General features: G+C 47.9%; 1 protein-coding gene across 1 annotated transcript in view; it reads left to right on the top strand.

Annotated features, from left to right (window-relative positions):
* AK7 (adenylate kinase 7) overlaps nucleotides 1-25,345 on the top strand; it is a 74,759-nt gene that overhangs the window by 43,170 nt on the left and 6,244 nt on the right. The window contains exons 9-17 of the mRNA XM_058740593.1: nucleotides 1,103-1,193; nucleotides 2,116-2,193; nucleotides 3,022-3,171; nucleotides 6,145-6,273; nucleotides 7,524-7,656; nucleotides 13,376-13,504; nucleotides 13,877-13,945; nucleotides 21,034-21,231; nucleotides 24,161-24,381. Coding sequence (XP_058596576.1) covers nucleotides 1,103-1,193; nucleotides 2,116-2,193; nucleotides 3,022-3,171; nucleotides 6,145-6,273; nucleotides 7,524-7,656; nucleotides 13,376-13,504; nucleotides 13,877-13,945; nucleotides 21,034-21,231; nucleotides 24,161-24,381 — 1,198 coding nt within the window. The remainder of the gene's footprint in view (nucleotides 1-1,102; nucleotides 1,194-2,115; nucleotides 2,194-3,021; nucleotides 3,172-6,144; nucleotides 6,274-7,523; nucleotides 7,657-13,375; nucleotides 13,505-13,876; nucleotides 13,946-21,033; nucleotides 21,232-24,160; nucleotides 24,382-25,345) is intronic.

Raw genomic sequence — 25,345 nt, forward strand, 5'->3', positions numbered from 1 at the left:
AATCCCGGGTGGGTTTACAAATTTACTGGGAAACCATGAAGCTTAGATTTCAAGACCCCCACCGCTACGTGGGTCTCTTCCAAGGTCCTAAATTTAAGTTTTATTATTTTTCTTAAAGAAGCGTCCTCCAAATTATATAAACTCCAGACTGCATGCAAAACCTAGATCTATTCTAGCCAACATGTAACACTGGACATGGAAACGCTGAAACGTACCCTTCTTTCCAGCAGAGACTTTACATTATTACATTATTAGGTTTTAAAGATGTGAAAGAATCTTTTACATTATGAACACAAAATACCGGAGCGCCTGGGTGGCCCAGTCAGTTGAGTGTCCGACTCTTGATTTCGGCTCAGGTTATGATCCCAGGGTCGTGAGATTGAGCCCTGAGTCAGGTTCTGCGCTAAGCGTGGACCCTGCTTCAGATTCTGTGTCTCCCTCTCTCTCTGCCCCTCCCCTGCTTGCACTCTGTCTCTCTCAAAAACAAATAGACGTTACAAAATAATAAGATGGGGATAGCAACGGTACCTGCCTGGTAGACTTGTGAGAAGTCAGGGAGGGAACACCCAGAAAGCCCACGGCACAGTCTTCGCCCAGAGGCGGGCCCTCGGATGTTGGCAATCGTGACTGACCCAGGGCAGGAAATCTTAGCCCCCGCCCTGCCTCTTAGCGCCACTCAGTTCCCCAAAGACAGCCACGGCTTCTCTGAATCTGTGTCTGACTTTGTGAAACCCCCTCTCCGGAGCACTTGAGAGACTCCCAGGAGCCCCTGGGTGAGCACACTTCACAAACTGAAGTCCTGCTGGTCGTCAGGTGCCCTTTGTTGCGCACTGGGAGAATCTGGAGGCAGACGGATGGCCCCTCAACTCCTGGCCTTTCTACTTTCCCAGCGGCTCTTCAGCCCCGGAAGTGTCACTGGACTTTACCCGCTTCCCTGTCCGTAGAGACTGCCATCCCTCCCTCCCCCCAGCCCCCAGCAGACCACGTTAGCCATGGAGGGAGATGCTGGCTGACCCATGGCGGCGGTGGTCGGTGAACCCTACTTGACCACATCTCTTTTGCTTTCTCCCCTCTGGCGATGGCTTCTCCTGGTGGGCGGCAGAGTGATTCAAAACATAATAGACCACGTGCCAAAGATTCACTACCTGGTTGCTGTGGACGAGTCCATTCACACCCTGGAAGACTTGATCAAGGTACAGCTGTTTCATCCCATATTTGACGGCATTTCTTAAATTGTCTCACCCCCTGAAGTATAGCCATGGAATCGGGTACGCCGGCAAGACTGGGGGCTCCCCAAACGGAAGAGCCTTAAAACCAGAGTCACTATCTGCGTTTGCCGTGTGTGTGCTGGGAAATTTACCATCAAGATGGCCTCTCTCCAGTCTGCACGGAAGAAAGTAGGAGAGGCCACTGTGGGGACAAGACACACACGAATCACACACGGGGTCACTAAAATGTTTCTGGGGACACTTGCCCCAAAGTACTGACATGGTCGGGTTCCTCAAACCTACTGGCAGCTTCCAGAGGCCCTAGGTCTGGGGCCAGGAGGGGTTCCCCTCTCCAAGCCAGGCTGCTTGTCAACCTGGAGCCCAGCTAGCACAGTGAGTGTGGCCTTCCTCCAACCATCCCCTGCTCATCTTTAACATTCAGCTCAGATCTCCTCCTCTGCACCCTCCCTGCCTCCTTCCCACCTCCCCCAACTGGCCAGGCACCTCTTTTCCCAGCATCCCCTCCTCCAACTGCAGACTTTCCGCATAATCTTCTGTGTACATGTTTGCCACCCCCCCGCCCCCTGCCGCCCACAGACTGAGAGCCCCTTGAGAGCAGGGATCCGGCCTTACTCACCTCTGTCTCCAGTCCCTGGCCTGTAGTGGTGAACGTTGAATACTTGAATACTTGTTAACAAATGAATCAATGAATACCCTCAGTGCACTCCCCTCTGCTTTGCAAAAAAAAAAAAAAAATATATATATATATATATACACACACACACACACACACACACACACACACACACATATACATATATATTCACTTATGTTTACATTCATTTAAGAAATTGTATATGAAAATCTTATAGGCAAGCCAAATAATATCCCTGTTTTTCTCTAACAGTGCATCAGTAAAAATACTGGCCCTGGGAAAATCCAGAGACTCCCCAAAGAAAATGCTTTCCTAACCAAGGACTTAACAGTAAGTACTGAAGAGAGTCTTTTCCAAAATGCATCGGTTCTTGGGGGATTTGGAGTCAGAACGCCTGACTTCCGGTTCCCCTTTGCCCCTCCTGCACAGCCGAACAGTGCACCCCAAAGCAACTTCCCTTTCTCTTCTTTTCCGAAAAACCCCCAGAGGTCCTGGTCAGAAAATGTATTTGAGAAATCTGATCCACAAATGCTTTACAGACGCCGACTGTCCTTTTGCTCTGGTCTCTTTGTGCAATTCACACAGGAACCTGGGATTTCTGATCCCGTCACCACAAAAACCTACACATCCTTAGTCAGCGGTGTGCTCTTGGAGCTTGCTCTAGGATATAATTCATTTTAGGAATAAATTGCATCAAAACACTACATTCGAGAATGTTTCCGAAGCGGCTGGTATCTCTGGTGGCCTCTGGGGAGCAGAGCTGGGTGGGTGGGGATGGGGGTCAAAGGGAGTGCTTTCCTCTACATTTGTTCTTTCGGATCTCGAGCCATGGGATTGCACTGTTCAAAGAATGGATCCAATTACAATTGGTGGGGGGAAAAAAACAGAAACCTTTTCCTGGGGCTTCCAGTATCTCTCTACTTCTTTGAGCTGCCAGGATGCTGCCTGTCCCTGAGGGCAGACACGGGAAGAGTTTAGAAGTGCCACAGAGGGCCACAGAGGGCGCTCTGTCCACACTGAGGGCCGCCATTGATGGACATCCAGGCTTTGTGAATGTGTATATATTTTTCCTGTGATAACAGTGATTTGGGCCTGTTATGACTGTCAAAATGAAAGGCAAAGAAAAGGACAAATCTCTAATATTCCTTTATCCTGCAGCAAGAGTGTCTTGATCATTTACTGGTCAACCTGAGAATGGAAGCACTTTTTGTGAAGGAGAATTTTAACATTCGATGGCTTGCCCAAACGGGATTTGTGGAAAATATCAGCAATATCCTCAAAGAGTACAAGCAAAGTAGAGGATTATTGGTAACTATAACAATTTCCTGTTCCAACCTCTTTTTTTTTTTTTTTAATGTTTATTTGATTTTGAGAGAGAGAGAGAGAGCGCATGAGCAGGGAAGGGGGCGGAGAGAGAGGGAGACACAGAATCTGAAGCAGGTTCCAGGCTCTGAGCTGTCAGTACAGAGTCTGACACGGGACTCGAACCCACGAACTGTTAGATCATGACCTGAACTGAAGTTGAACGCTTAACCGACTGAGCCATCCAGGAGCTCCTTCCTGTTCCAACTTCTAATTTGAGCGAAGTAAATGAAACGTTTGGTATGATTACAACAGTGAAAGTATTTTCTTTCTCAGATGTCCCAATTTCTAAATTGAAGCTCTTTTTCAAATTTGACCGACTTGTCCACGTCTGACAATCTAGGTGTCTATTAATTCTTGTCAATTAAGTATTAAACAGTTTAAAGTTAGATTAATGACTGTTACGCTTGACACAAATTGAACACGATAGCAAGCTCAAGACTGATGGCCACAGCACTGCCTATAAACGGAAAAATGGCAGGGGCTTCCTGGCTTGTCTGTTTCAGCCCTGGGTTACCTACGGGAGACGGTAGGAGAAATGGAAAATGGAAGAAGTCCAGTTGTTACTTTGATCTCTTCCTTTTGGCCAGGGGGTTCACTGGTCATTTTAATCACCACAGGTAGAGCTTCAAGGTAGATATTCTTATCTCCACATTAGAGATGAGGAAACTGAGGCTCAGAATGTTTAAGCATTTCTTCAACGTCACACAGCTAGTCAGAGATTCAAACTAGCTAGGATGCAGACTTAGCTAGAATGGCCTAATGGTGGCATCTCCACACCACCCTCCCCGAAATCGGGCGTACATGTAGCCCTTGCCCGGATCCTTGGATTTATGCCAGGGAAGCATCCCAACGACGATAGTGGGTAATGCATGAGAACGTGTTTTGAAAAGTGTCGGGTAGCCCAGGAGGAGCAGGTGCCATCAGAACCATAGTTACCACTGAGGGTGGGAACACTCCCTAAAAGCAAGAATGGTATCCCCATTGTGTCCGCAGAACCACCTTCTCCTGACAAGCATGCCTAGTTAAGAGTAAGTAGACGATGCGCGTCTTAGCGAAAGAAACGACAATCCCGTTAAGCTTGTGAGGCACGCACGGCGGCCGTACTGGGAGCCTATCCTGAGGCACCCAAGAACCCAGCTCAAATCGTTAAACTAGTGTCATTCTCTGGGTCAAAGGTAAAACAATGCAGTCAGAGTAGAGGTAGGACAAGACGCCTTGAAGAGATCACATGGTTCCCGATCAGCAAGACTGGACGCAACGGGATAGAGGGACCAAGCGTATCTGACACTTGAACCGTCTAGCCGGCCCTGGGGGCGTTAGTCCGCGTGGTGCAGGAAACTACCGAGGGCAGCGTAGACCGTGGCAGGCCAGGGGCATCCCCAAAGGTGGAGTCTTAAGCCAAAGGCTCCCGTGATTCCAGTCCCTTTCGCAAGGCAAAGTTGTCCCTGCTGCGGACAGGTGCCTCAGGCCCCCGGGACCAGACGCCAGTAAATAGCTCATTCACCTAACTCTTCATGCTTCAAACGCTGCTCATCAACAGCCCTCCGTGCCTGTCTGCTCTGAGGGAGCAAATGCCCCAGACACGTGTACTTGGAGTTCCGAGTTCAGTGGCAGCCATACGTCTCATTATTAAACGAATAAGCTGCCGTTCTGGTTTTTCACCCGGAGGAGGTGCGCCTTCCCCAGGAGCTCTGCCGCTGGTGGGTGGGCGACACGTTAACACGCTCAGTTGACAGCTAGACCTCAGACCCACCCAGGGGAGCAGCCCTGCCCAGCAAGACTCAGCTCCAGTCGCTCCCTGGGACCCCTGCCCCTCCGCCGCCCGCCATCTTGGTTGCCACCTCCGTCCTAACAGACTTGGCCTTCTTGCCTTCTTGTCGCATAATATGATGGTATAATAACCGTGGCCAATTTTGTGGCTGCAATTACAAAACCTTTAAGCACATGGACGCTCTGCCACCGAAAATCCTCCCCATCAGCCTGACTTTGGTTACTAATCGCCTCACAAAATATGAAGCCTCGGTTGCACGAATGTTGTTTGGACCATTTTGGAAGAAACGACTGCCGCTGATATTTTGACTTCTGTTGCAAATAAACATTTACTCACTGGTTACGAATGTCACACGGCTTCTGTAGCATATTCGAGCAAGTTTCAGCAGAGAAATTGTGAGGCTTTTTTTTTCCCGCAAATGAGCATATTTTTTAAAAACTAGAATAAGTTAACTGTGTTAAAAAGTAAAGGATACTTAGAGACCAAGCCAGTCCAGAGACAGGACTCATGAGGCGATAAACTAAGCACCCGCACATTAGACCAGAAATTCTCTTTCTTTGTTGTCTTTTTAAAAAAAAATTTAAAGTTTATTTATTTTGGGAGAGGGAGAGAGAGAGAAGGCCAAGCAGGCTCCGCATTGTCAGCACAGAGCCCGAGGTGGGGCTCGAAGTCACAAACCATGAGACCGTGACCTGAGCTGAAATCAAGAGGCAGACATTTAACCCACTGAACCCCCCCCCCAGGTGCCCCAGTCTTTGTTGTCTTTAATGAGTAATATGGTAGCCTGTGACGCTCAAGTACTTTGTTCTTTAATAATTTTGAGGTGTTCCTGAGTACATCTTTGTTGAGCGCTGTGTCCCCCATGTTGGTCACATAATAGTTGCTCACTAAACACCCGCTGAATGAATTAGCATGAACGACCACTCCCATCGGAGAGCAGCGCTGTCAGGATGATGTGGTGCTGACCATAAGGCCAGCAGCGGAGGAAGTGACTCTTGAGTCTCGGCAGAGAAGAGTTAGCCTGCAGGATCCAGAGACGTTCAAAAAAAGGCCCCCCCCCCTCCAAATTAAAAACCAAAAAACCACTCCCGTCTAGCCACGGATCGTCCAAAGCTCACTGTGTGATCCTGATTCTCCTTTTTCAGCCGATCAAGATTTGTATTCTCGGTCCCCCCGCTGTGGGAAAATCTAGTATCGCTGAAGCCTTGTCTAAACACTACAAACTGCATCACATTAAATTGAAGGATGTCATTTCTGAAGCCATAGCAAGACTGGTAACGTTTCTAACTACTTCACTGGGAATTTTCATATCTTACAAATGCTTCCCTTCATCTCGTAATAAGGAAGCCACTAATTTTACGTGGCATCCTACGGTGAGATTTGTTATTTCAATTGGATTTTGTTGTTGGCCCCAGTTATGAAAGCACAGAATCCCGCGGGACTTCCCTCTGTGAGATAGAAGCTTCTTTCATGGGGTTGCCCTTGAAATTCAGTCTGTCGCCAGCTGTTGCTTAAAAATATATCTTGTATTTTCTCTGTTGACTAGAACATCTTTAGGTTTTCTTATTCTTGATGTATGTTTCCCAGAGTATTACCAGACTATTTATTTATTAACTGCTCTTAAAAAAAGGACTGTTTTCTTAGAGCAGTTTTTTTCATGTTTATTTATTTATTTTATGAGAGAGAGCATAAGTAGGGGAGGGGGAGAGAGAGGGAAGGAGGGGGAGAGAGAGAGAGAGAGAGAGAGAGAGAGAGAGAATCCTAAGCAGGCTCTACACTCAGCACAGAGCCTGACACGGGGCTCGGTCCCACGACCCTGGGATCATGACCTGAGCCGAAATCAAGAGTCGGATGCTCAACCAACTAAGCCATCAGGCGCCCCTTAGATTTTCCATATATCCCCTCCCTCTTACACGTATAGCCTCCCCCTCCCCATTACCAACATCCCCACCCGAGTGATTCCATTAGTCACAGCTGATGAACTTGTGTTAACACCTCATTACTACCCGATGTCCACTGTTGACTTTAGGGTTTGCCCTCGGTGTTGCACACCCTGCGGTCTGAACAAACATATAATGACATGTGTTTACCAGTGCCCTAAAAATCCTCTGTGCTCTGCCTGTTTATCCCACCTCCCCCACCGCCAACTAACTGCTTTTCATCGTTTTATTGGAAATGGTTGATGCTATGACATATCTCCTTAAACGATTACTAAAAGTCTTGATTTCTACGAAATGTGTTTCCTGAAAGTAAGATACAACCTGACACGGAGGGAAGTGTTGACTCTTAAGCGGTTCTGGCGTTAACACAGAAGTGGATTCTTCTCCTAAAACAGAGTGAGAGAAACCTCAAGGCTCTCACCCCCCTCTGTAGACACACGCATCCCAACTTCTTGCACGACGGCTGTGGGTGGGCGTGGTCCCTACTTGGGCACCAGTCTTTTCCAGGACCACCTGCCAGATGGTTTGTGAGCAGTGGGTCCGTGGAGGGCGTCCTCTGACCCGAATATCCCTGTGGTCTGTAGGAGACGATCGTCACGCCTAAGGATGAAGAGGAGGAAGAGGAAGAAGGTGAAGAGGAGGAGGAGGAGGAAGAGAATGTGGATGAAGCTCAGGAGCTCTTGGACAGCATCAAGGAAAGCATGGAGCAGAATGCAGGTATCGCGCACCACACGGCACTGCTCGTGGTGACAGGTTTGGTTTCCTTGTGAGAAAAGACAGCCTGCTTGCTATTAAAAGCAGAGTACGGAAAACATGACAACAAAGAAATCTCATTCATAATATTATCCCCCCCCAGAGGGAAAAATAACCATTAACATTAAAATATTTTTTTTAATGTTTGTTTATTTTTGAGAGAAAGAGAGTATGAGCAGAGGAGGGGGGCAGAGAGAGAGGGAGACACAGAATCCCAAGCAGGCTCCGGGCTCTGAGCCATCAGCACAGAGCCCGATGCAGGGCTTGAACTCACGAGCGGTGAGACCGTGACCTGAGCCGAAGTCGGACGCCCAACCAACTAAGCCACCCAGGCACCCCAAAAATCACCATTAACATTTTGGTGACTCTGTGATCACAGGATGGGAAAGAACTACCTAAGATGATGATGATGATGATGATGATGATGATGATGATGATGATGATATCAAATGGATAGTCATAAGTATTTTATAAACATCAAAAGTCATTAATTAAAAGGCAAAGGACAGGGGCGCCTGACCAGCTGATTCGGAAAAGTGTGTGACTCTTGATCTCGGGGTCGTGAGTTTGAGCCCCACGTTGGGTGTAGAGATTAATTAAATAAATACAACTTTAAAAAAATGATTAAAAGGCAAAGGACAGGGGCACCTGGGTGGCTCAGTCCGTTGAGCATCCGACTTCAGCTCACGTTATGATCTCGGGTTCGTGGGTTCGAGCCCTAAATAGGGCTTTGCACCAACAGCGCGGAGCCTGCTTCGGATTCTCCGTCTCCTCTTTCTGCCTCTCTCCTGCTTGTGCACTGACTCTCTCAAAAATAAACATTTAAAAAAAAAAGCAAAGGACAAACAAGGAAAGTATATTTGCCACTAACATGATAAAGGCTTAATATCCTTAATATATAAAATGCTCAGGCAAGCCAATAAGAAAATCATTAACTCTTTAATAGAACAAAATGGATGAATAATGTGGAGCCATAATTTATGCAGGAAGAAATACAAATACATGGAAAACTATCCTTACCCACTTGGTAACCTTAAGCAATTTGCTGAACAAGCCGATCATGGTAAACCGTCACTTTGAACTCAAATTCTGGACTCATTCTTTCATCACCCCAGACAGAGTTTCAGGCTGGTTCCATTGCAACTCCTCGATAATAAATAGGTAGAGTTTCTGTGTTTTCATGCTTTAAGAAGCCCATCCTGATCAAATAAGTGCAAGCTGGGTTTTGAGCGTAGACATCTCCAAGGGACTTAGCTATTTGGCAGAAAAGCAACCTGTAGAAGTTATCTGGAAACCAGAACCATTTCATTTTCATACACTGATGGTCACGATCTTCCATCAGACTGGTTTTACTGGTATCATTTATAGACCAGTCCAATGTGTGGCCATTGGGCGCTTACCCAACAGAGTCTCTCCCCTCACCACCTCTCAAGCACATTTGGCTTCTTTCCTCTTACCTCCTGCTCTCATCTTGCTGGTCTGATCCTCCCAGGGTTGGGCTGGGCAGCTGGGAAGCAGGGAAGAAGGACGGAGGCGTCAGCCCCTGGTGACAGACAGCTCCTTCCTAGGGTTGTCCTTCCCAGACCCTCCCACTGAGGACCGCCCACTGCATCCCTTGGGGCACCTCTCTTGACTGGCCTCCCCGCCTCTGGTCTTCCGGCACCCCCTTTTGCCCCTGCAGGGGGGGTCCTCTCCCCAGACACTCATCTTCAAGGATTCTAGTCCGTCCACACCTTCCTCTGAAGTCAGAGTACCCCTCTCCCTCCTCCCCTTCCCCCAGGCCACTCAAGTCTGTTTTTTTTAAGGCGTGGAGGACGTGGTCTTATGTACACACACTGGATGCCCGCTTAGCGCAGGTAGCTGATTATCTGTGTGTTGGTTTCTGCTTTGGTGTCAGCCAGGCCGGGAGGAAATGGAATTTAGAATCCCAGGGCTGTCCCGGAGGAAAAGGAAGGTACATGGAGAGCCCAGTTTGATACTTTGAGAGAAAACACTGCCCCTTCCTCGCCGGTGAGACGCTTGGGAGTCAACATGCTGGTGTTAGAGAGACTTACTGACATCCTGGTGCCCACCACTTGGGAGAGAGGAAACAACCCGAACTAAGACGTTCTGTTGTGAGGATACCCGCGGAAGGAAATCTGGCAAGGCACATTAGAGGGCGCAGGGCTGGGATTTTAAAGGATCTACAGGGGTACGTGACCACATGCATATGCACTGTATGCCTGGGGTGTAAGGCCGGAGCAGGGCGCTGGGAGCAGTGAACAGCGCCACCCCAGGAGGGGAGGGAGGATCCGGGCTAACGGGATGCGATAGACCCTAGACAATACTTATTGGACAGAGACTTACGAATTGGTCTTTGCAAGAACCCAAAAATCGTAGCCAAAATGTGTAACAGGATGGGGAGAGGTACCAACTGGGTTCTCTTCATGCCCAGGGGGGAGACCCCGCCCAGCAAGAATGTCAGGGAGAAGCTGAGAACAGTCAGTGCATTGCTCAAGGGCCTGTCCTTGGCGGGGACTCAGTTCTTTCCCCAGATGTCAAGAGAGGCCAAACTGGGTCAGTGGCCTCTGTGTAGAGGGGCACTGGAAGGGAGCAGAGGACGTGGTCTTTAGCCAGCCACCTACTCACTTCCTACAAGACTGGAATAGTTCATTCAATCCTCTTTGACCTTAGGAAGGTGTTTTTGGTGTTTGTTTGTTTGTTCGTTTTTTTCCCTTCCTGAAGTGTGTCCCCGAATCCTTCCTGTTCATATTTAGCTGAAACTAGGACATGGACCTTGATTATGTTTGGACAAAACAAGACCTTTGAGCTCATTGCACAGACCTACATAGAAATTTCCCAGCACGAGCAAGGGCACAGAGGTTAGCTGACTCTTCCCTTACATGACCTAATTTGTTATTACGTGATTCTAACAATTCCCGTGAGGCAAATTTCACAGTCCTGCAGTGGTCACCTCTGTGTCCTGCTAATTCCACTCCAGTTGGCCCCTGATGGTGCAGCCAGAATAGGGGCTTAGTTAAACCAGAATGCACTGGCTACAGATTCTTAGTGCTTGCTTTGGGTATTTCAAAAGCATTGTGGGACTATTGAATCTAGTTGGTGGGATTCCGGGTGATCACTGGACTAGTCTTTCAACTTTTCTGTGAGTTTGAAAATAAATATTGGGGGCGGGGTGGGGTGGAAAGGATGTATGTAAATGTGTCAACTTCCTAGTGTCTATCCCATGCATGGATTATTTTTTTTTTTTTAACGTTTATTTATTTTCGAGACAGAGAGAGACAGAGCATGAACGGGGGAGGGTCAGAGAGAGAGGGAGACACAGAATCTGAAACAGGCTCCAGGCTCTGAGCTGTCAGCACAGAGCCCGACGCGGGGCTCAAAATCACAGACCGCGAGATCGTGACCTGAGCTGAAGTCGGATGCTTAACCGACTGAGCCACCCAGGCGCCCCTGGATTATTTTTTTTTGTAACATTTATTTTTGAGAAAGAGAGAGAGAGTGAGCACAAGTTGGGGGGGGTGGCAGAGAGAGAGACAGAGGATCCAAAGTGGTCTCTGTGCTGACAGCAAAGAGCCCAATGTGGGACTCAAACCCACGAACCGTCATGACCTGAGCCAAAGTCAGATGCTTAACTGACTGAGCCACCCATGGGCCCCTGCATGGATTCTTTAAAACCCTGGATGCAGCTATCTATTTTTGAACCGTGTTTTAGTAGTTATGAATATGGATTAATACGAACATTTTAAATATTACGTGAATGTGAAAGATACTTACAATTAAAAAAAAAAAAAAAGCAGGTGGTGTTTTAAAGGCTGTCCAGTAGGCTGTGTTCATTCCTTTCAAAGTGGAAGTGATAATCCTCTGACAAGGAGCTCCACACTGCCAAGGTCGTGGGTGTATCTCTAGGAGATAACAGTTCTCTAGAGAGAGGCACTGGGGCTTGGCCCTTTGTGTCTTCACATTCCACAATTATCAGAAACTGCTGCGAGAGGTCCCTTCTTGCATACTGAACACTCCTGGTTCTGAAACAAACAGAAATGAATGGCAAGGCTCACTGCCTGAAGTAAACCCAGGCATGCATGGAGGGGACTGAAGCCAGGTTTCTGAGGTACGTATGTGCCCCTGCCTGAGCCACAAAGCCTTTGAAAACCAGGAATAGACCGCTCAGATAAAGCTCGTCTTTGAATTTTGCTGAGTCCCTCGACATTTTTTTATTTGGCTTTATTTCTTTGCACCAGTGTGAACCTTACTGGGAAATAATGTCAAATCATTTCGAGGAATTTCATTACGCAAAATAACGCCTTTGATTTTTTTTTTTTTTTTTGGTGTCAGCCCTAACACTGAAATTTCTAGGAGACCCAATTAGTTTTGAATCAGTTACTGCCTAATGAGTCGTGCGGCGATGAAAGGCAGAAGAAAGAAGGGTGTCTTACTTACATCATTTCACTGTCATTAATACGGTGATTAACAGAGACCAAAAACTATTTTGTATTGTAGACCCACTGATAAACTAAGAGTATGGCAGAAAGAGCTTTGGAGATCAAGGACTCAAACTTGCCAAACTCACGGTACTGAAATGCATACATTAAGCAATGTAAGGGCAGGGCCATGTCTCAGAAATGGTAGCTGTTCTATAATTAACAATAGAATAATAAACAAATATCGCAGTAAAGCTGCATCAAATTGTCCTTTAACTATTGGACAGCTACGCCACGCAATCACAATCGTAGGAACCCAGCATCCAAGGCTTGAGAGGGAATTGTTCAGCGGGGCCAAGGTCAGGAATGCCAATTGGAGAGATGGGTGGGGAGGGTGTTCTTTCCTTTCCTAAATCCTGCAGATTTAAAGAGAATAATGCCTTTAAGAGTCAGATCAAACTTGATTTTGATTTTTATTTATTTATTTTTAAAGTAATCTCTATGCCCAACGTGGGGCTCGAACTCACAACCCCAAGATCAAGAGTCGCACTCTCTACCAACTGAGCCAGCCAGGAGCCCAAGCTTGATGTTTATTCCAGTGCAGCAAATATTTACTGATCACCTGTTATTAATAAGTCATGTGTCAACAGCACACGTGGATACTATCTCACTTAAGTCTGACAACAGAAACCTTTATTACTATGTATCAAGGCTATAAGGCTATGTATTAAGGAATAATATCAAAACAGAATTGAGGGAACCCTGCTGGCAAGTGGGAGCACTCTGGACGTCTCCACTTCTCCTTCAGCTTCACCCACATGCTGTCGCTGCGGAAGAACATTTGGGAAATGCAGACATAGCCTTTGCTTCTGTTCTTTATTGCAGCCAAGCTCATTGGGTTCTCCTATTTTATTGTGCGTTAAAATGCACATCATGTTGAAAATACAAAACCACCTATTTTTACCTGTAAGGGAACTTTGACTACACAACAATTTTTTTTAAGTTTATTTATCTTGAAAGAGAGAGAGAATACGAGCAGGGGAGAGGCAGGGAGAGAGGGAGAGAATCCCAAGCAGGCTCGGAGCCTGACATGGGGCTCGAACTCATGAACATGAGATCATGACCTGAGCCGAAATCAAGAGTCCATTGCTTAACTGACCGAGCCACCCAGGCGTCCCCTATACAACAGTTTGTGAGATGACTTTGGAATGTAACCCCCATGTAGAATGTGACTCCCCTAGTAATATTTTTTTTCTTTTTACCAGGCCGACTAGAAGATCAATATGTAATTCGATTTGTCAAAGAAAAGTTGAAATCTATGCCTTGCAGGAATCAAGGTTATATTTTGGATGGGTTCCCGGAGACCTATGATCAAGCTAAAGACCTATTCAATCGTAAGTTTGAATGTTCCCTGTATCTTTTTTTCAAAGCTTTTCTTTCTTACTTTATATAAACTCTACCCCTAATGTGGGGCTCGAACTCACGACCCTGAGATCAAGAGCCACGTGCACTGCAGACTGAGCCAGCCAGGTGCCCCTCCTTCATTTATTTTGAGTGTTTATATTCAGGTAAGTTGCAACATATCATAATAATAGTCGCTTCGTTAAAATTTAAAATTCAGACAGACTATGTCTAAAATACACACTTTTCTATTTATGGTTAGTTTTCATTAGTGACTTCTAGTTAAAATATTTTTAATTTTCTTGCCAAGCTGTCCATAGTAGTAATATGTAATAAACACAACAATGTATATTTTGTTTTATTAGAAGAAGATGAGGAGGAAGAAGAAGAAGTCAGAGGCAAAATGTTGCCCTTTGATAAATTAATCATACCTGGTAAGTTTATTTATTTATTTATTATTAAAAATTTTTTTAATGTTTATTTATTTTTGAGAGAGAGAGAGAGACACACAGAGTGCAAGTGGGGGAGGGGCAGAGAAAGAGGGAGACAACAGAATCCGAAACAGGCTCCAGGCTCTGAGCTGTCAGCACAGAGCCCGACACAGGGGTCAAACTCATGAACCACAAGATTATGACCTGAGCAGAAGTCAGATGCTCAACCGAATGAGCCACCCAGGCACCCCCTGGTAAGTTTAAAACAATTCTCCAAGGTCATATTTAAAGGAATGCCATTCAAGATCTCTTTTGTACCCAAACCATCTTTTTGATGTTAATAAAGCAGATCTCTCTATGTCTCTCTCTTGTTTGTTTGTTTGTTTGTTTGTTTGTTTCTTTCTTTCTTTCTTTTCAGGGTAAAAGGTAAAATGATACATTTAAACTCTCAAACTAGAGACTGTATGGGAGGCACACATCAGGAAAATCAAGTTCTGATGGTGCACCTGGGGGGCTCGGTCGGTTGAGTGTCTGACTCTTGATTTAGGTTCCGGTCATGATCCCAAGGTTCTGGGATCAAGCCCCTTGTTGGGCTCTGTGCCGAATGTGGAACCGGCTTGGGATTCTCCCCCTCTCTCTCTTTCTCTCTCTCTGTCCCTCTGCCCCTCTCTCCCACTTGTGCTCTTTTTCTCTCTCTCAAATGAAAAAAAAAGGGACTATTGAGTTCTGAAATGGACAGAAGTCCCTTTGAGAATGTTTGTCTGCTGCTCCCTCTGGGAACAAAGCCCAAGGTGGCCAGTCCACCGATGCCTTGACTTCTGAGTCAGCTGGCAAGACCCCCAGGGACTGGACCCTTCCTACCCTCCTAGGTGCCAGCCGTGCCGTCATCTTTCCTGTCTTTTCCAAATCCAGAACTGAGCCTGGGGAAGGCACAGAGCTTTTCAGTTCACTGTTCACACATTGGCACAGAAGTTTCACGATGTACTCTTGGAAGTAAAACGTAAACAACTTATTGCACGGAAAAAAAAAAAAAAGATTTGTTGAGTACCCAGCAGGCCTTTCTCGGGACCTTGCCCTGAACTTTTAAACTTGTTATTTTTAATCAATTTGCATGCAGTGTCATCATAGGAAATAATTTTAGGTCATGTGGTAACCACAAGAACAGCTATTTTCAGCAACTGGGCCTGAGGCTGGAATTCAAGGAGCCCTGCTCACTTGTGTCAAAGCCCCCACGGGAGTCATTTTGTGGCTGTAACCCTCTCCTCTAGGTCCAGGCACAGTTTGCATGCGATGAGGCTTCTGGAACCACTAGGGCCACCAGAATGCAGTCGTCCTCAGGGCTGGGTGTTCACCGTTTCCCCGAGGGCCCTGAAACCTGGGGCAGGAATCCGCAAGGCCAAAGGGGTGGGTGGTCTGGGATTTTCCATGAATGTGGGCCTCCCGATCAGAAAAGTTAAAAAGTAAAATCGATTAAATAACCACGTCTGTCTAGTTTATGGGAGTTTATCACTTCTGGGCAATATTTTTTTTTATTTTTATTTTTTTTAATGTTTTACTTATTTTGTTTTTTTTCAACGTTTATTTATTTTTGGGACAGAGAGAGACAGAGCATGAACGGGGGAAGGGGCAGAGAGAGAGGGAGACACAGAATCGGAAACAGGCTCCAGGCTCTGAGCCATCAGCCCAGAGCCCGACGTGGGGCTCGAACTCACGGACCGCGAGATCGTGACCTGGCTGAAGTCGGACGCTTAACCGACTGCGCCACCCAGGCGCCCCTGTTTTACTTATTTTTGAGAGACAGAGAGAAACAGAGCACAAGCAGGGGAGGGGTAGGGGGAGAGGGAGACACAGAATCGGAAACAGGCTCCAGGCTCTGAGCTGTCAGCACAGAGCCCGATGCGGGGCTCGAATTCACAGACTGCGATATCATAACCTGAGCCGAAGTCTGAGGCTAAACCGACTAAGCCACCCAGGAGCCCCACTTCTGGGCAATATTTATTCATTGCACACCCCATTGTAAATCCTCACGTTCTCTCTTGGGCAGTGCAACGAACCATTCGTCATGTGCTTGGGCCCCACACAAGATGGGAGCCCGTTGAACCTTTGCACAATCCTGCCAGGCTGGAATTCCTCCTGTGTTTACCTGAACCAGAAGCTAAAACCCAGAGACTCACCCAAGAGCACTTCGCTGGTCAACGGAATGGCTTAAATTCAAACTCTGTTTTCTCACCCACTGCCTTCAAAAGACAGATTTAATGAAACCCCTCCAGGAAATGCAATCATAGACATGAAACAGTGAAAGATTCATTTTTTTTTAAAGCTACTCTTTTTTTAAATGTTTTATTTATTTATTTAAATTTTTTTTTAACGTTTATTTTTGAGAGACAGAGAGAGAGCATGAGCAGGGGAGGGGCAGAGAGAGAGGGAGACACAGAATCCGAAGCAGGCTCCAGGCTCTGAGCTGTCAGCCCAGAGCCCCAATGCAGGGCTCAAACCCATAAACCGCGAGAACTTGAGCTAAGCTGAAGTCGGATGCTTAACCCACTGAGCCACCCAGGTACCCCAATGTTTTATTTATTTTTGAGAGAAAGAGAGAGAGACAGAGTGTGAGCAAGGGAGGGGCAGAGAGAGAGGGAGACACAGAATCTGAAGCAGGCTCCAAGCTCTGAGCTGTCAGCACCGAGCCCGACATGGGGCTGGAACTCATGAACCGTGAGATCATGACCTGAGCTGAAGTCGAACACTTAACCGACTGAGCCACCCAGGCGCCCCCGGTGAAAGAGTCTTAACCATGCACCACTGGGCTGCCCTCTCTCTGCTGGACATAGTCCAAATGCATCAAACATGTAATCTATTTGGAATGTTTAGTCTGTTCTTAGTAAACCATCTTTCTGGAAATTGTGTCATTTGTATCTAGGGGATTTTAATGCAGGGAGGTGGTTGAGTGAGGACACGAGAGGTTAATGCCATCGAAAGAAGAGTACCCAGAGCAGGGGGTGTGCCTCACCACACTGGGTCGCATGGGGAAGCACCAGGCTTGGTCAGGAGGCAGGAAGGAGCGAGGGGGATGTCTGGGCCACAGCCTCAATTGGGGTTTACATGGGAAAGGGCGAGGCAGGGTCAGGCAAACAGCTGCTTTTAGAGGATTGGCTAGTTTGAGCCAATTCCAATGGGTTTTGCTCCCTAGTGGCCTGGTACCTGGCTGTGGGATGAATTAAGGCAAGGGGAATATTGGCTCGGTGTGCGAAAGTTATAAAAAGGCGGTGGTCATGTATACGTATATGGCAGCATGCTCCCAAGCAAGCGGTTGACTGTCTTTAGGAATTAGCCAGCCCTGAAAGAGGCGGTCGGTAAGGCCTCCCTGAGATGTCAAAACATCATTAGATGCAGAAAACAACAAACATGATAAATACAAGTCTCCGTGCCTGATTTGGGCGATAAAACATTTGAACCTGTCGTGATCCAGTCAAATGTGGTATTCTCTCTCCTTGCTAAATCATTGCATTTTACAGCTGCTGCGGGCAGATCTTTTCAGATCTCCTCATTGAAGGAGACACGTTTAAAGTTGCATCTGCTTGAGAAATACAGAAACATGTTTTTGGTTTTTATCTTTTTTTAAAGTGTATGTTTATTTTGGGAGCAAGAGCATGAGTTGGGGAGGGGCAGAGAGAGATTCCCAAGCAGGTTGACAGTGGGGAGCCCGACCTGGGGCTCGAACTCATAAACCACAAGATTATGACCTGAGCTGAGATCGAGTCAGAGCTTGACCAGCTGAGCCACCCAGGTGCCCCTGGAAATTTTTTTTTTAAATACAGGTTTTCATATGACTCAAGATAACCAAACACAGTAACCTCCTTGTTAGTACAATCTTTTTTTTTCTTTTTAAAAATTGTAACTTGTTTCATTTTATTTTTTTAAAATTTACATCCAAATTAGTTAGCATCTAGTGCAACAATGATTTCAGGAGTAGATTCCTTAGTGCCCCTTCCCCATTTAGCTCATCCCCCCTCCCGCCACCCCTCCCGTAACCCTCAATTTGTTCTCCATATTTATGAGTCTCTTGTTTTGTCCCCCTCCCTGTTTTTATATTATTTTTGTTTCCCTTCCCTCATGTTCATCGGTTTTGTCTCTTAAAGTCCTCATATGAGTGAAGTCATATGATATTTGACTTTCTCTGACTAATTTCACTTAGTATAATACCCTCCAGTTCCATCCATATAGTTGCAAATGGCAAGATTTCATTCTTTTTGATGGCCGAGTAATACTCCATTGTGTGTGTGTGTGTGTGTGTGTGTGTGTGTATACACACACACCACATCTTTATCCATTCATCCATCGATGGACATTTGGGCTCTTTCCATACTTTGGCTATTGCTGATAGTGCTGCTAAAAACATGGGGGTGCATGTGTCCCTTTGAAACAGCACACCTGTGTCCCTTGGATAAATGCCTAGTAGTGCCATTGCTGGGTCGTAGGGTAGTTCTATTTTTAGTTTTTTGAGGAACCTCCAAACTGTTTTCCAGAGTGGCTGCACCAGCTTGCATTCCCATTGTTAGTACAATCTTAAGCAAGCAGAAATCGATTACTTGCTATCCACAGTGAAGCCAGTACAAGGACAGCAGAAGTTCTGAATAGTTATCTCAAGACACTGCAAAATCCTGAAGTTCTATCTGACTCATCACAAGAGAAAGGACTTTAAAAAATATCATCTGGGGGTGCCTGCCTGGTGAAGTCAGTAGAGCATGTATGTGACTCAGGGTTGTGAGTTCAAGCCCTAGTTTGGGTGTAGAGTTCACTAAAAAAAAAAAAAAAATCATCTTGTGGGAAATATATTTCATCACACTAAAATTCTTTTTTTTTTTTTTTTTTTTAAATTTATTTTTGGGACAGAGAGAGACAGAGCATGAACAGGGGAGGGGCAGAGAGAGGGAGACACAGAATCGGAAACAGGCTCCAGGCTCTGAGCCATCAGCCCAGAGCCTGACGCGGGGCTCGAACTCACGGACCGCGAGATCGTGACCTGGCTGAAGTCGGACGCTTAACCGACTGCGCCACCCAGGCGCCCCATCACACTAAAATTCTTTGAAAGTTTGTGGTCAAGTGTATCACTCACTGTTCATGGTATTTGATTAACTGGAATCTTCCTTTTCCCGGTCACTGGGAAAAAAGATACAGCATCATATTTAAAAATTCTTACATTACTAACAGAATTAGTAACTTTTCATCTAGATGCGTAACGTATGGAGCTTAACAGGATTCAATCTCCAGTGAATTCATTGATGTACTTTTGATTTAAGTACTATACCAGCATTTGGAGGTCCAACTCCTTTCTTTCAATATATTTTTAAGTTTGTTTGTTTGTTTACTTATTTATTTATTTAGAGTTTATTTGTTTGTTTATTTATTTAGAGAGGGAGAGAGAGAGAATCCCAAGCAGACTCCGCACTGTCAGCACAGACCCCAGTGTGGGGTTTGATCTCACGAACTGTGTGAGATCATGACATAAGCCGAAACCAAGAATCGGACGCTTAACCGACTGAGCCACCCAGGTGCCACCTCTTTTAACATATAGCCACTAATGTAAATCAAATGATCAAAGATGAGCACCTGAGCTAAATTAGAATCGGTCAGAATCGAGGCAGTCTCAGACCTCAGCCTTTTCTTTTCACTGTTAACACACGAAGCGGACGATGTTCAAAGGGGTTCCGCTGCCCCGCTGCTGAGCACACTTACCTTGCTCTCGCTCGGGAAGCCCGATCAGAATGCAGTTGGGTGCCAGTGGCATGATTACGCGGCAAACCAATACAATGAGTCACTTAGTTAATTAATTTTTAAAAGTTCCAATAAAACTTTCACTACAAAATCAGGTGATGGGCCGGATTTGGCCCACAGGGCGGCAATACAAGTTTAGAATGCAAATTTAACCACTTCCAGGCTTTGCCAGGCTCTTACAGGGAGCGAGTTGTTGGCAATGCACCTGGCTAATGATCTGGGCACCTGTGGGCTCTGACCGCGTTGAGAACATCTGAGAACAGTAACTCACCTAGAAAGTCCATTTCACTGATATGCATTTTAATCATTCATTCACTCAACAAATATCTACTGAACTTATACTAGGAGCTGGAGGAACAGCTGTTTTCATAGTTTAAAAGAAAATCCCACGGGGGCGAAATGATCCCCATCATTAATATAACTCAAACATGAGATGAGCACCGTGTTGTAGTGGACCCAATTGTTTCCCAGCCGATCGCATTGAGAAAAGAACTGCATCCTTGGGAAATTAAAATCCCAAAGCAGGGCGCCTCGGTGGCTCAGTCTGTTGAGCATCTGAGACTCTTAATTTTGGCTCAGGTCACGACCTCGCTGTTCTGGAGTTCGAGCCCGGGGTCCAGCTCCACACCGACAGTGTAGAGTCAGCCTGAGATTCTCTCTGTCAATCTCTCTCTGTCCCTCCCCTGCTCTCACTCACTCTCTCTCAAAATAAATAAATACACTTTAAAAAAATAAGAAATAAAATCCCAAGGGGTGTCCACGTTTTTATTAATTTGCTAAATTGGCCATCATTTCAGTCAGCTGCTTAGCCTCTTTGGGAGCCCGTGACGCCCTTGCTGGGAAAGAGGCAGGGGGCAGGGGGGCGGCTGGGAGCCTAACGATGTCTCAGGGTCATCAGAGATGCGCTCATTCCAATTCTGCTGCTTTTAGTCATCGGTTTTGTTTTTAGTACATGATTAGATTTGCTGCTCTTTGCTATCAGATTTGCTATTATGTATTATTAGAGATTTTCTGTTTCCAATTTCGGCTGCTTTTATTAAAAGGAGAAGGAAGGAAAGAAAGAAGAAGGAAGAAGGGGGGGAAATAGGAAAATAACAGCTCTCACAAAAGACCAGCTGGTTGGGCCTCGTAGGGTGGTCTCTGGAAATGCCAGTGATTTGTAACTATTTGTCCTCGAGAGAGGCGGCGAGAAGGCCAATCTTGTCAAGCGGTCCAGGCTGGTCACCAGACACCACGGTGAGGCGTTGGCTCAGCCTCCAGTGCCCTCCACTCAGCCCTTTCGTCCTTGGGTTGACTCAGGAGGCTCCTTGTCTCCCCAGAATTCGTTTGTGCGCTGGACGCGTCAGATGAGTTCCTGAAAGAGCGGGTGATGAACCTTCCTGAGAGCGTCGTGGCGGGGACCCACTACAGCCAGGACCGCTTCCTCCGGTCTCTGGGCAGCTACCGCAACATCAATACGGAAGACGAGACCGTCTTCAACTACTTTGATGAAATTGAGATCCACCCGATCCACATCGGTATGACGTGGGCTCCAGACGAATGGGAACACGGAGAACCACCACCAAGGGTCAGGACCCCTGGGCAACCTCGGTGCCTGTCTCTCATGGGGCCGTGGGAGGACAGGGGAGCATCGCTATGTCCCTGGGCCGGGAAGTCACAGGATAAACAGGACCATCCTCCTGGGGAGTCTTACGCTCGTGGATTTGGTTAGGAGAGGGAGGTGTTATATGAAAACATACGGATATATTATGAAATCGAATACCGAATCGGCACTTTTTAAAACTAAAAAACATTTTTGTAATGTTTTTATTTATTAATTTACTTTGAGAGAGAGAGAGAGAGAGAGAGAGAGAGGGCGCTTGCGCATGCATGAGCAGGGAAGGAGCAGAGAGGGAGGGAGAGAATCCCAAGCAGGCTCTGTGCTCTCACTGCAGGTGCCTCGGTTACTTAAGCATCTGACTCTTGCTTTCGGCTCAGGTCACGATCTCACGGTCCAAGAGTTGGAGCCCCGTGTCGGGCTCTGTGCTCACAGTGGGGAGCCTCCTTGGGATTCTCTCTTTCCCTCTCTCTCTCTGCCCACTCCCCTCCTTCACACGGCACACACTCTGTCTCTCTCTCAAAATAAATAAACAAACATTTAAGGGACACTTCAAAGGTGTGTATTTGCTGCCGGCTGCTCTGGGCCATCTTCTTCCTTGGGGCAGCGTTTTGTCCCCATAGCACTGCAGGCATGCCGTTAACTAGGACCTGCCATCCACCTCATCATCATCACCATCATCATCATCGTTTCTGGCTCCAAATCCCTGCTGTCATAGGTGTTTCTACTGCCCTTGGCCTGCTGAACCCCTGACCTTCCTGTCTGGTTGCCTGGATGTTGACATTTCTTCTGCCCCTGGGTTTGGTGAGAACCCCCTAGCCTGGTGGAAGCTTGGTGGCCAGGCTGACCGCATGGGTCAGTCTCCCAGGGCCTGTCTTCACCCCCAGGAGCCCAATGGGACAGCACGTGGACCCTGCTGTACGGGGCGGTATAGAGCTGAGGAACGATGTCAGCACGAGACGGGAGAGCTGATTATCAGGTCTGGCTCTGCTTCTGTCTATTCACCCGTGAGGCAGAAAGCTGATCCGTGGCTCGTAGAGTTGTTACACACAGACAGATAAGAGACGGGAAGTGCCCGGTGTGCCCGAAAGTTCACCAAGCGGCCACTACTTTTGTTATTACCACCAATACGAAGGCAAAAAATAATGTGCTGTGAAGCCATGAAAAGAGAACACAGTTTATAAAGCTGCAAAATCTGTTCTGCGCCCGCGGAAGTGAAGGGGTTTTGTTCTCACCTGGATGTGTCTGTATACACTGGAGACATGTTTTACGTGTAAAAGCCCAGGGTTTGAACCTACTGATGTGGAAAAGAGTTTACCCTGTTTGGTTGGAGAACCAGGAAGGGACAGTGGGAAGGAAGGAAGGAACGTGCCAGGAAGGAACGTTTCAAAAACCTAAACAGTCATTGTCATCTTTTCAGTAAAGCTCGAAAAGTTATTTACAGAAAACTCTGGAGAGCCCGGGGTGGGGTGGGGGGGAGAAATGTTGAGAAAGACAGAAACGAGTGGGAGGAATGGACGAGCGGGTCACTGCGTTCCTGTCTCATTCTGTGCCCACACATTTGGCCTGGTCCCCACCCTGACCCGCAGGAGATGACGTCAAAGCAAAGGGAGGAATGGATCTTAGGGATGGGTGTGGGGGAGGGTGTCAAGGTCAGGAATGCAGACCGGCCTCAGAAGGATCCAGAAGGGGGTCGACACCTGTGTTCTCTCTCCGCACCTCTGGACTCCTCTTCTCCCTTGGAGTCTCTTTCTCTCTGGCTCTTTGCACCAGAATGTCTCCTCCCTCGCCCCCCGGGGGTGAGCTGCGGCTGCCCCACAGCCTGGGAGTTTCCGCATTACACTGGGAGCTAGACCTTCGGGCCTAGCTCCACAGCCCTAGAAGGGCAAATCCAAGGTCCCGGTTTGGGCAGGAGCCCCCGCCCCCCCCCACCCCCCCCCCCCGAAGTTCCCCTGGTCCAGGGTCAGGGCAGACGTACTGCTTTGGGCAGCACTGGTCTCCAAAAGTCAGCCTCTTCAAAAGTGTTTCAGGGGCGCCTGGGTGGCTCCATGGGTTAAGCATCCGACTGGATTTGGGCTCAGGTCATGATCTCACAGTTTGTGAGTTCGAGCCCCACATCAGGCTTGTGCTGATAGTGTGGAGCCTGCTTGGGATTTTCTCTCTCTCTCTCCCTCTCTCTCTGCCCCCCCCCCCTGCCCCAAAATAAATAAATAAGCATTTTTTTTAAAAAAGTGTTTCAGAGCACTTTCAAGTGCGTCAAGTTGCAATTACTCTGTTCGAGAAATCTGGGAGAAATACTCTTTTAAAAAATGTTTACTTATTTTTGAGGGGGGGAGGGGCAAAGAGAGGGGGCCAAAGGACCGAAGCAGGGCTTCAGGGCCGCAGGGCTCGAACTCACGAACCCTGAGATCAGAACCCGAGCCGTAAGCGGACACTTAACCGACTGAGCCTCCCGGGCGCCCCGGGGACAAACACTTCTAAATGTCAGCGCTCAGGCCACACGTGGAATACATGAGTTTGGTTTTATTTTGGTTTTGATTGTTGTGTGCTGGGGGGCGGGGCTTGCTTCCACCAACTGATACATTGGGCCCCGTTCTTCCCCTCCCCGCCCCCCCCCCCCCCCCACCCCGTGGCTCCCGGACCCCACGCCGCTACTTACCAGCGAGACGGGACGTTGCGGCCGGTGGTGCCGGCCCCGGGAGGAAAAGCCCGGCGCGGCCCTTCGGGTCGGCCGCCATCGCACGCTTGGGGCAACGAGGAATTTTCCCGAACAGCGTCTCGGGAACGCGGTGCGGGCGGGCCCCGGAACGGAAGTGGGCGCCGACCTTCCTCTCTCCCGGTGTCTCCAGATGTGGGAAAACTTGAGGACCCGCAGAACAGACTTGCCATCAAGCAGCTGGTCAAGGAGATCGGGGGGCCTCGAAACTACGGCCTGACGGACGAAGAAAAGGCGGCAGCGGAGCGGAAGGCCGCGGAGGAGCGGCTGGCCCGGCAGGCTCGGGAGCAAGCGGAACGTGAGCGCAGGGAGGCGGCCGAGACGGCAGAGAAGATGGCACGCTGGGAGGAGTGGGTGAGCGTGCGAGCGGGTGCGCGAGGGCGAGGGCGCGTGCGTGTGAATGTGTGAGTGTGAGTGCGGGAGTGTGTGCGGGCAAGTGTGTGCGTGAGTGTGAATGTGTGTGAGGGTGAGGGTGTGCGTGAGTGTGTGAGGGAGTGTGAGAGAGTAGGGGTGTGAGGGCGAGTGTGCGCGCGTGTGTAAGGGCAAGTGTGTGCGTGAGTGTGAATGTGTGTGAGGGTGAGGGTGTGCGTGAGTGTGTGAGGGAGTGTGAGAGAGTAGGGGTGTGAGGGCGAGTGTGCGCGCGTGTGTAAGGGCAAGTGTGTGCGTGTGAATGTGTGTGAGGGTGAGGGTGTGCGTGAGTGTGTGAGGGAGTGTGACAGCGAGTAGGGGTGTGAGGGTGTGTGTGAGGGCGAGTGTGTGTGAGGGTATGTGAACGAGTGTGTGACTGTGTGTGAGTGTGAGCGAGTGTGTGTGAGTGTGAGCGAGTGTGTGTGAGAGTGTGAGTGGGTGTGTAAGCAAGTATGTGTGAGTGTACGTGAGTGTGTGAATGTGGGTGAGAGAGTGTGAGTGTGAGTGGTGGTGTGAGGGTGTGTGTGTGAGGGTATGTGAGCGACTGTGTGTGTGAGCAAGTATGTGTGTAAGCGGGTGTGTGAGTGTTAGCGAGTATGTGTGAGTGTGCGGGCGAGTATACGTGTGCGTGAGTGTGCGTGTGTGCGTGTGCACGCGTGTGTGCGTCTGGGGGTGGAGGCGGCAAGCCATTTAGGCCAGCTGCATCTCCAGTCCTGCGCCCAGAGCATTGTCACGGAAATACACCTTCTGCGGTTGGTTTTTTTGGTTTTGGTGTGTTTTGTCATATGACCATTGAAACAGTTTTTTCTAACGTTGATTTATTTTTGAGAGACAGACAGAGACAGAGGGCGAGTGGGGCGGGGACCGAGGGAGAGAGAGAGAGAGAGACGGGGGAGGACACGGAATCCGA

The sequence above is a fragment of the Neofelis nebulosa genome, chromosome 7, assembly GCF_028018385.1.
Source record: "Neofelis nebulosa isolate mNeoNeb1 chromosome 7, mNeoNeb1.pri, whole genome shotgun sequence".
Classification (NCBI taxonomy): Eukaryota; Metazoa; Chordata; class Mammalia; order Carnivora; family Felidae; genus Neofelis; species Neofelis nebulosa.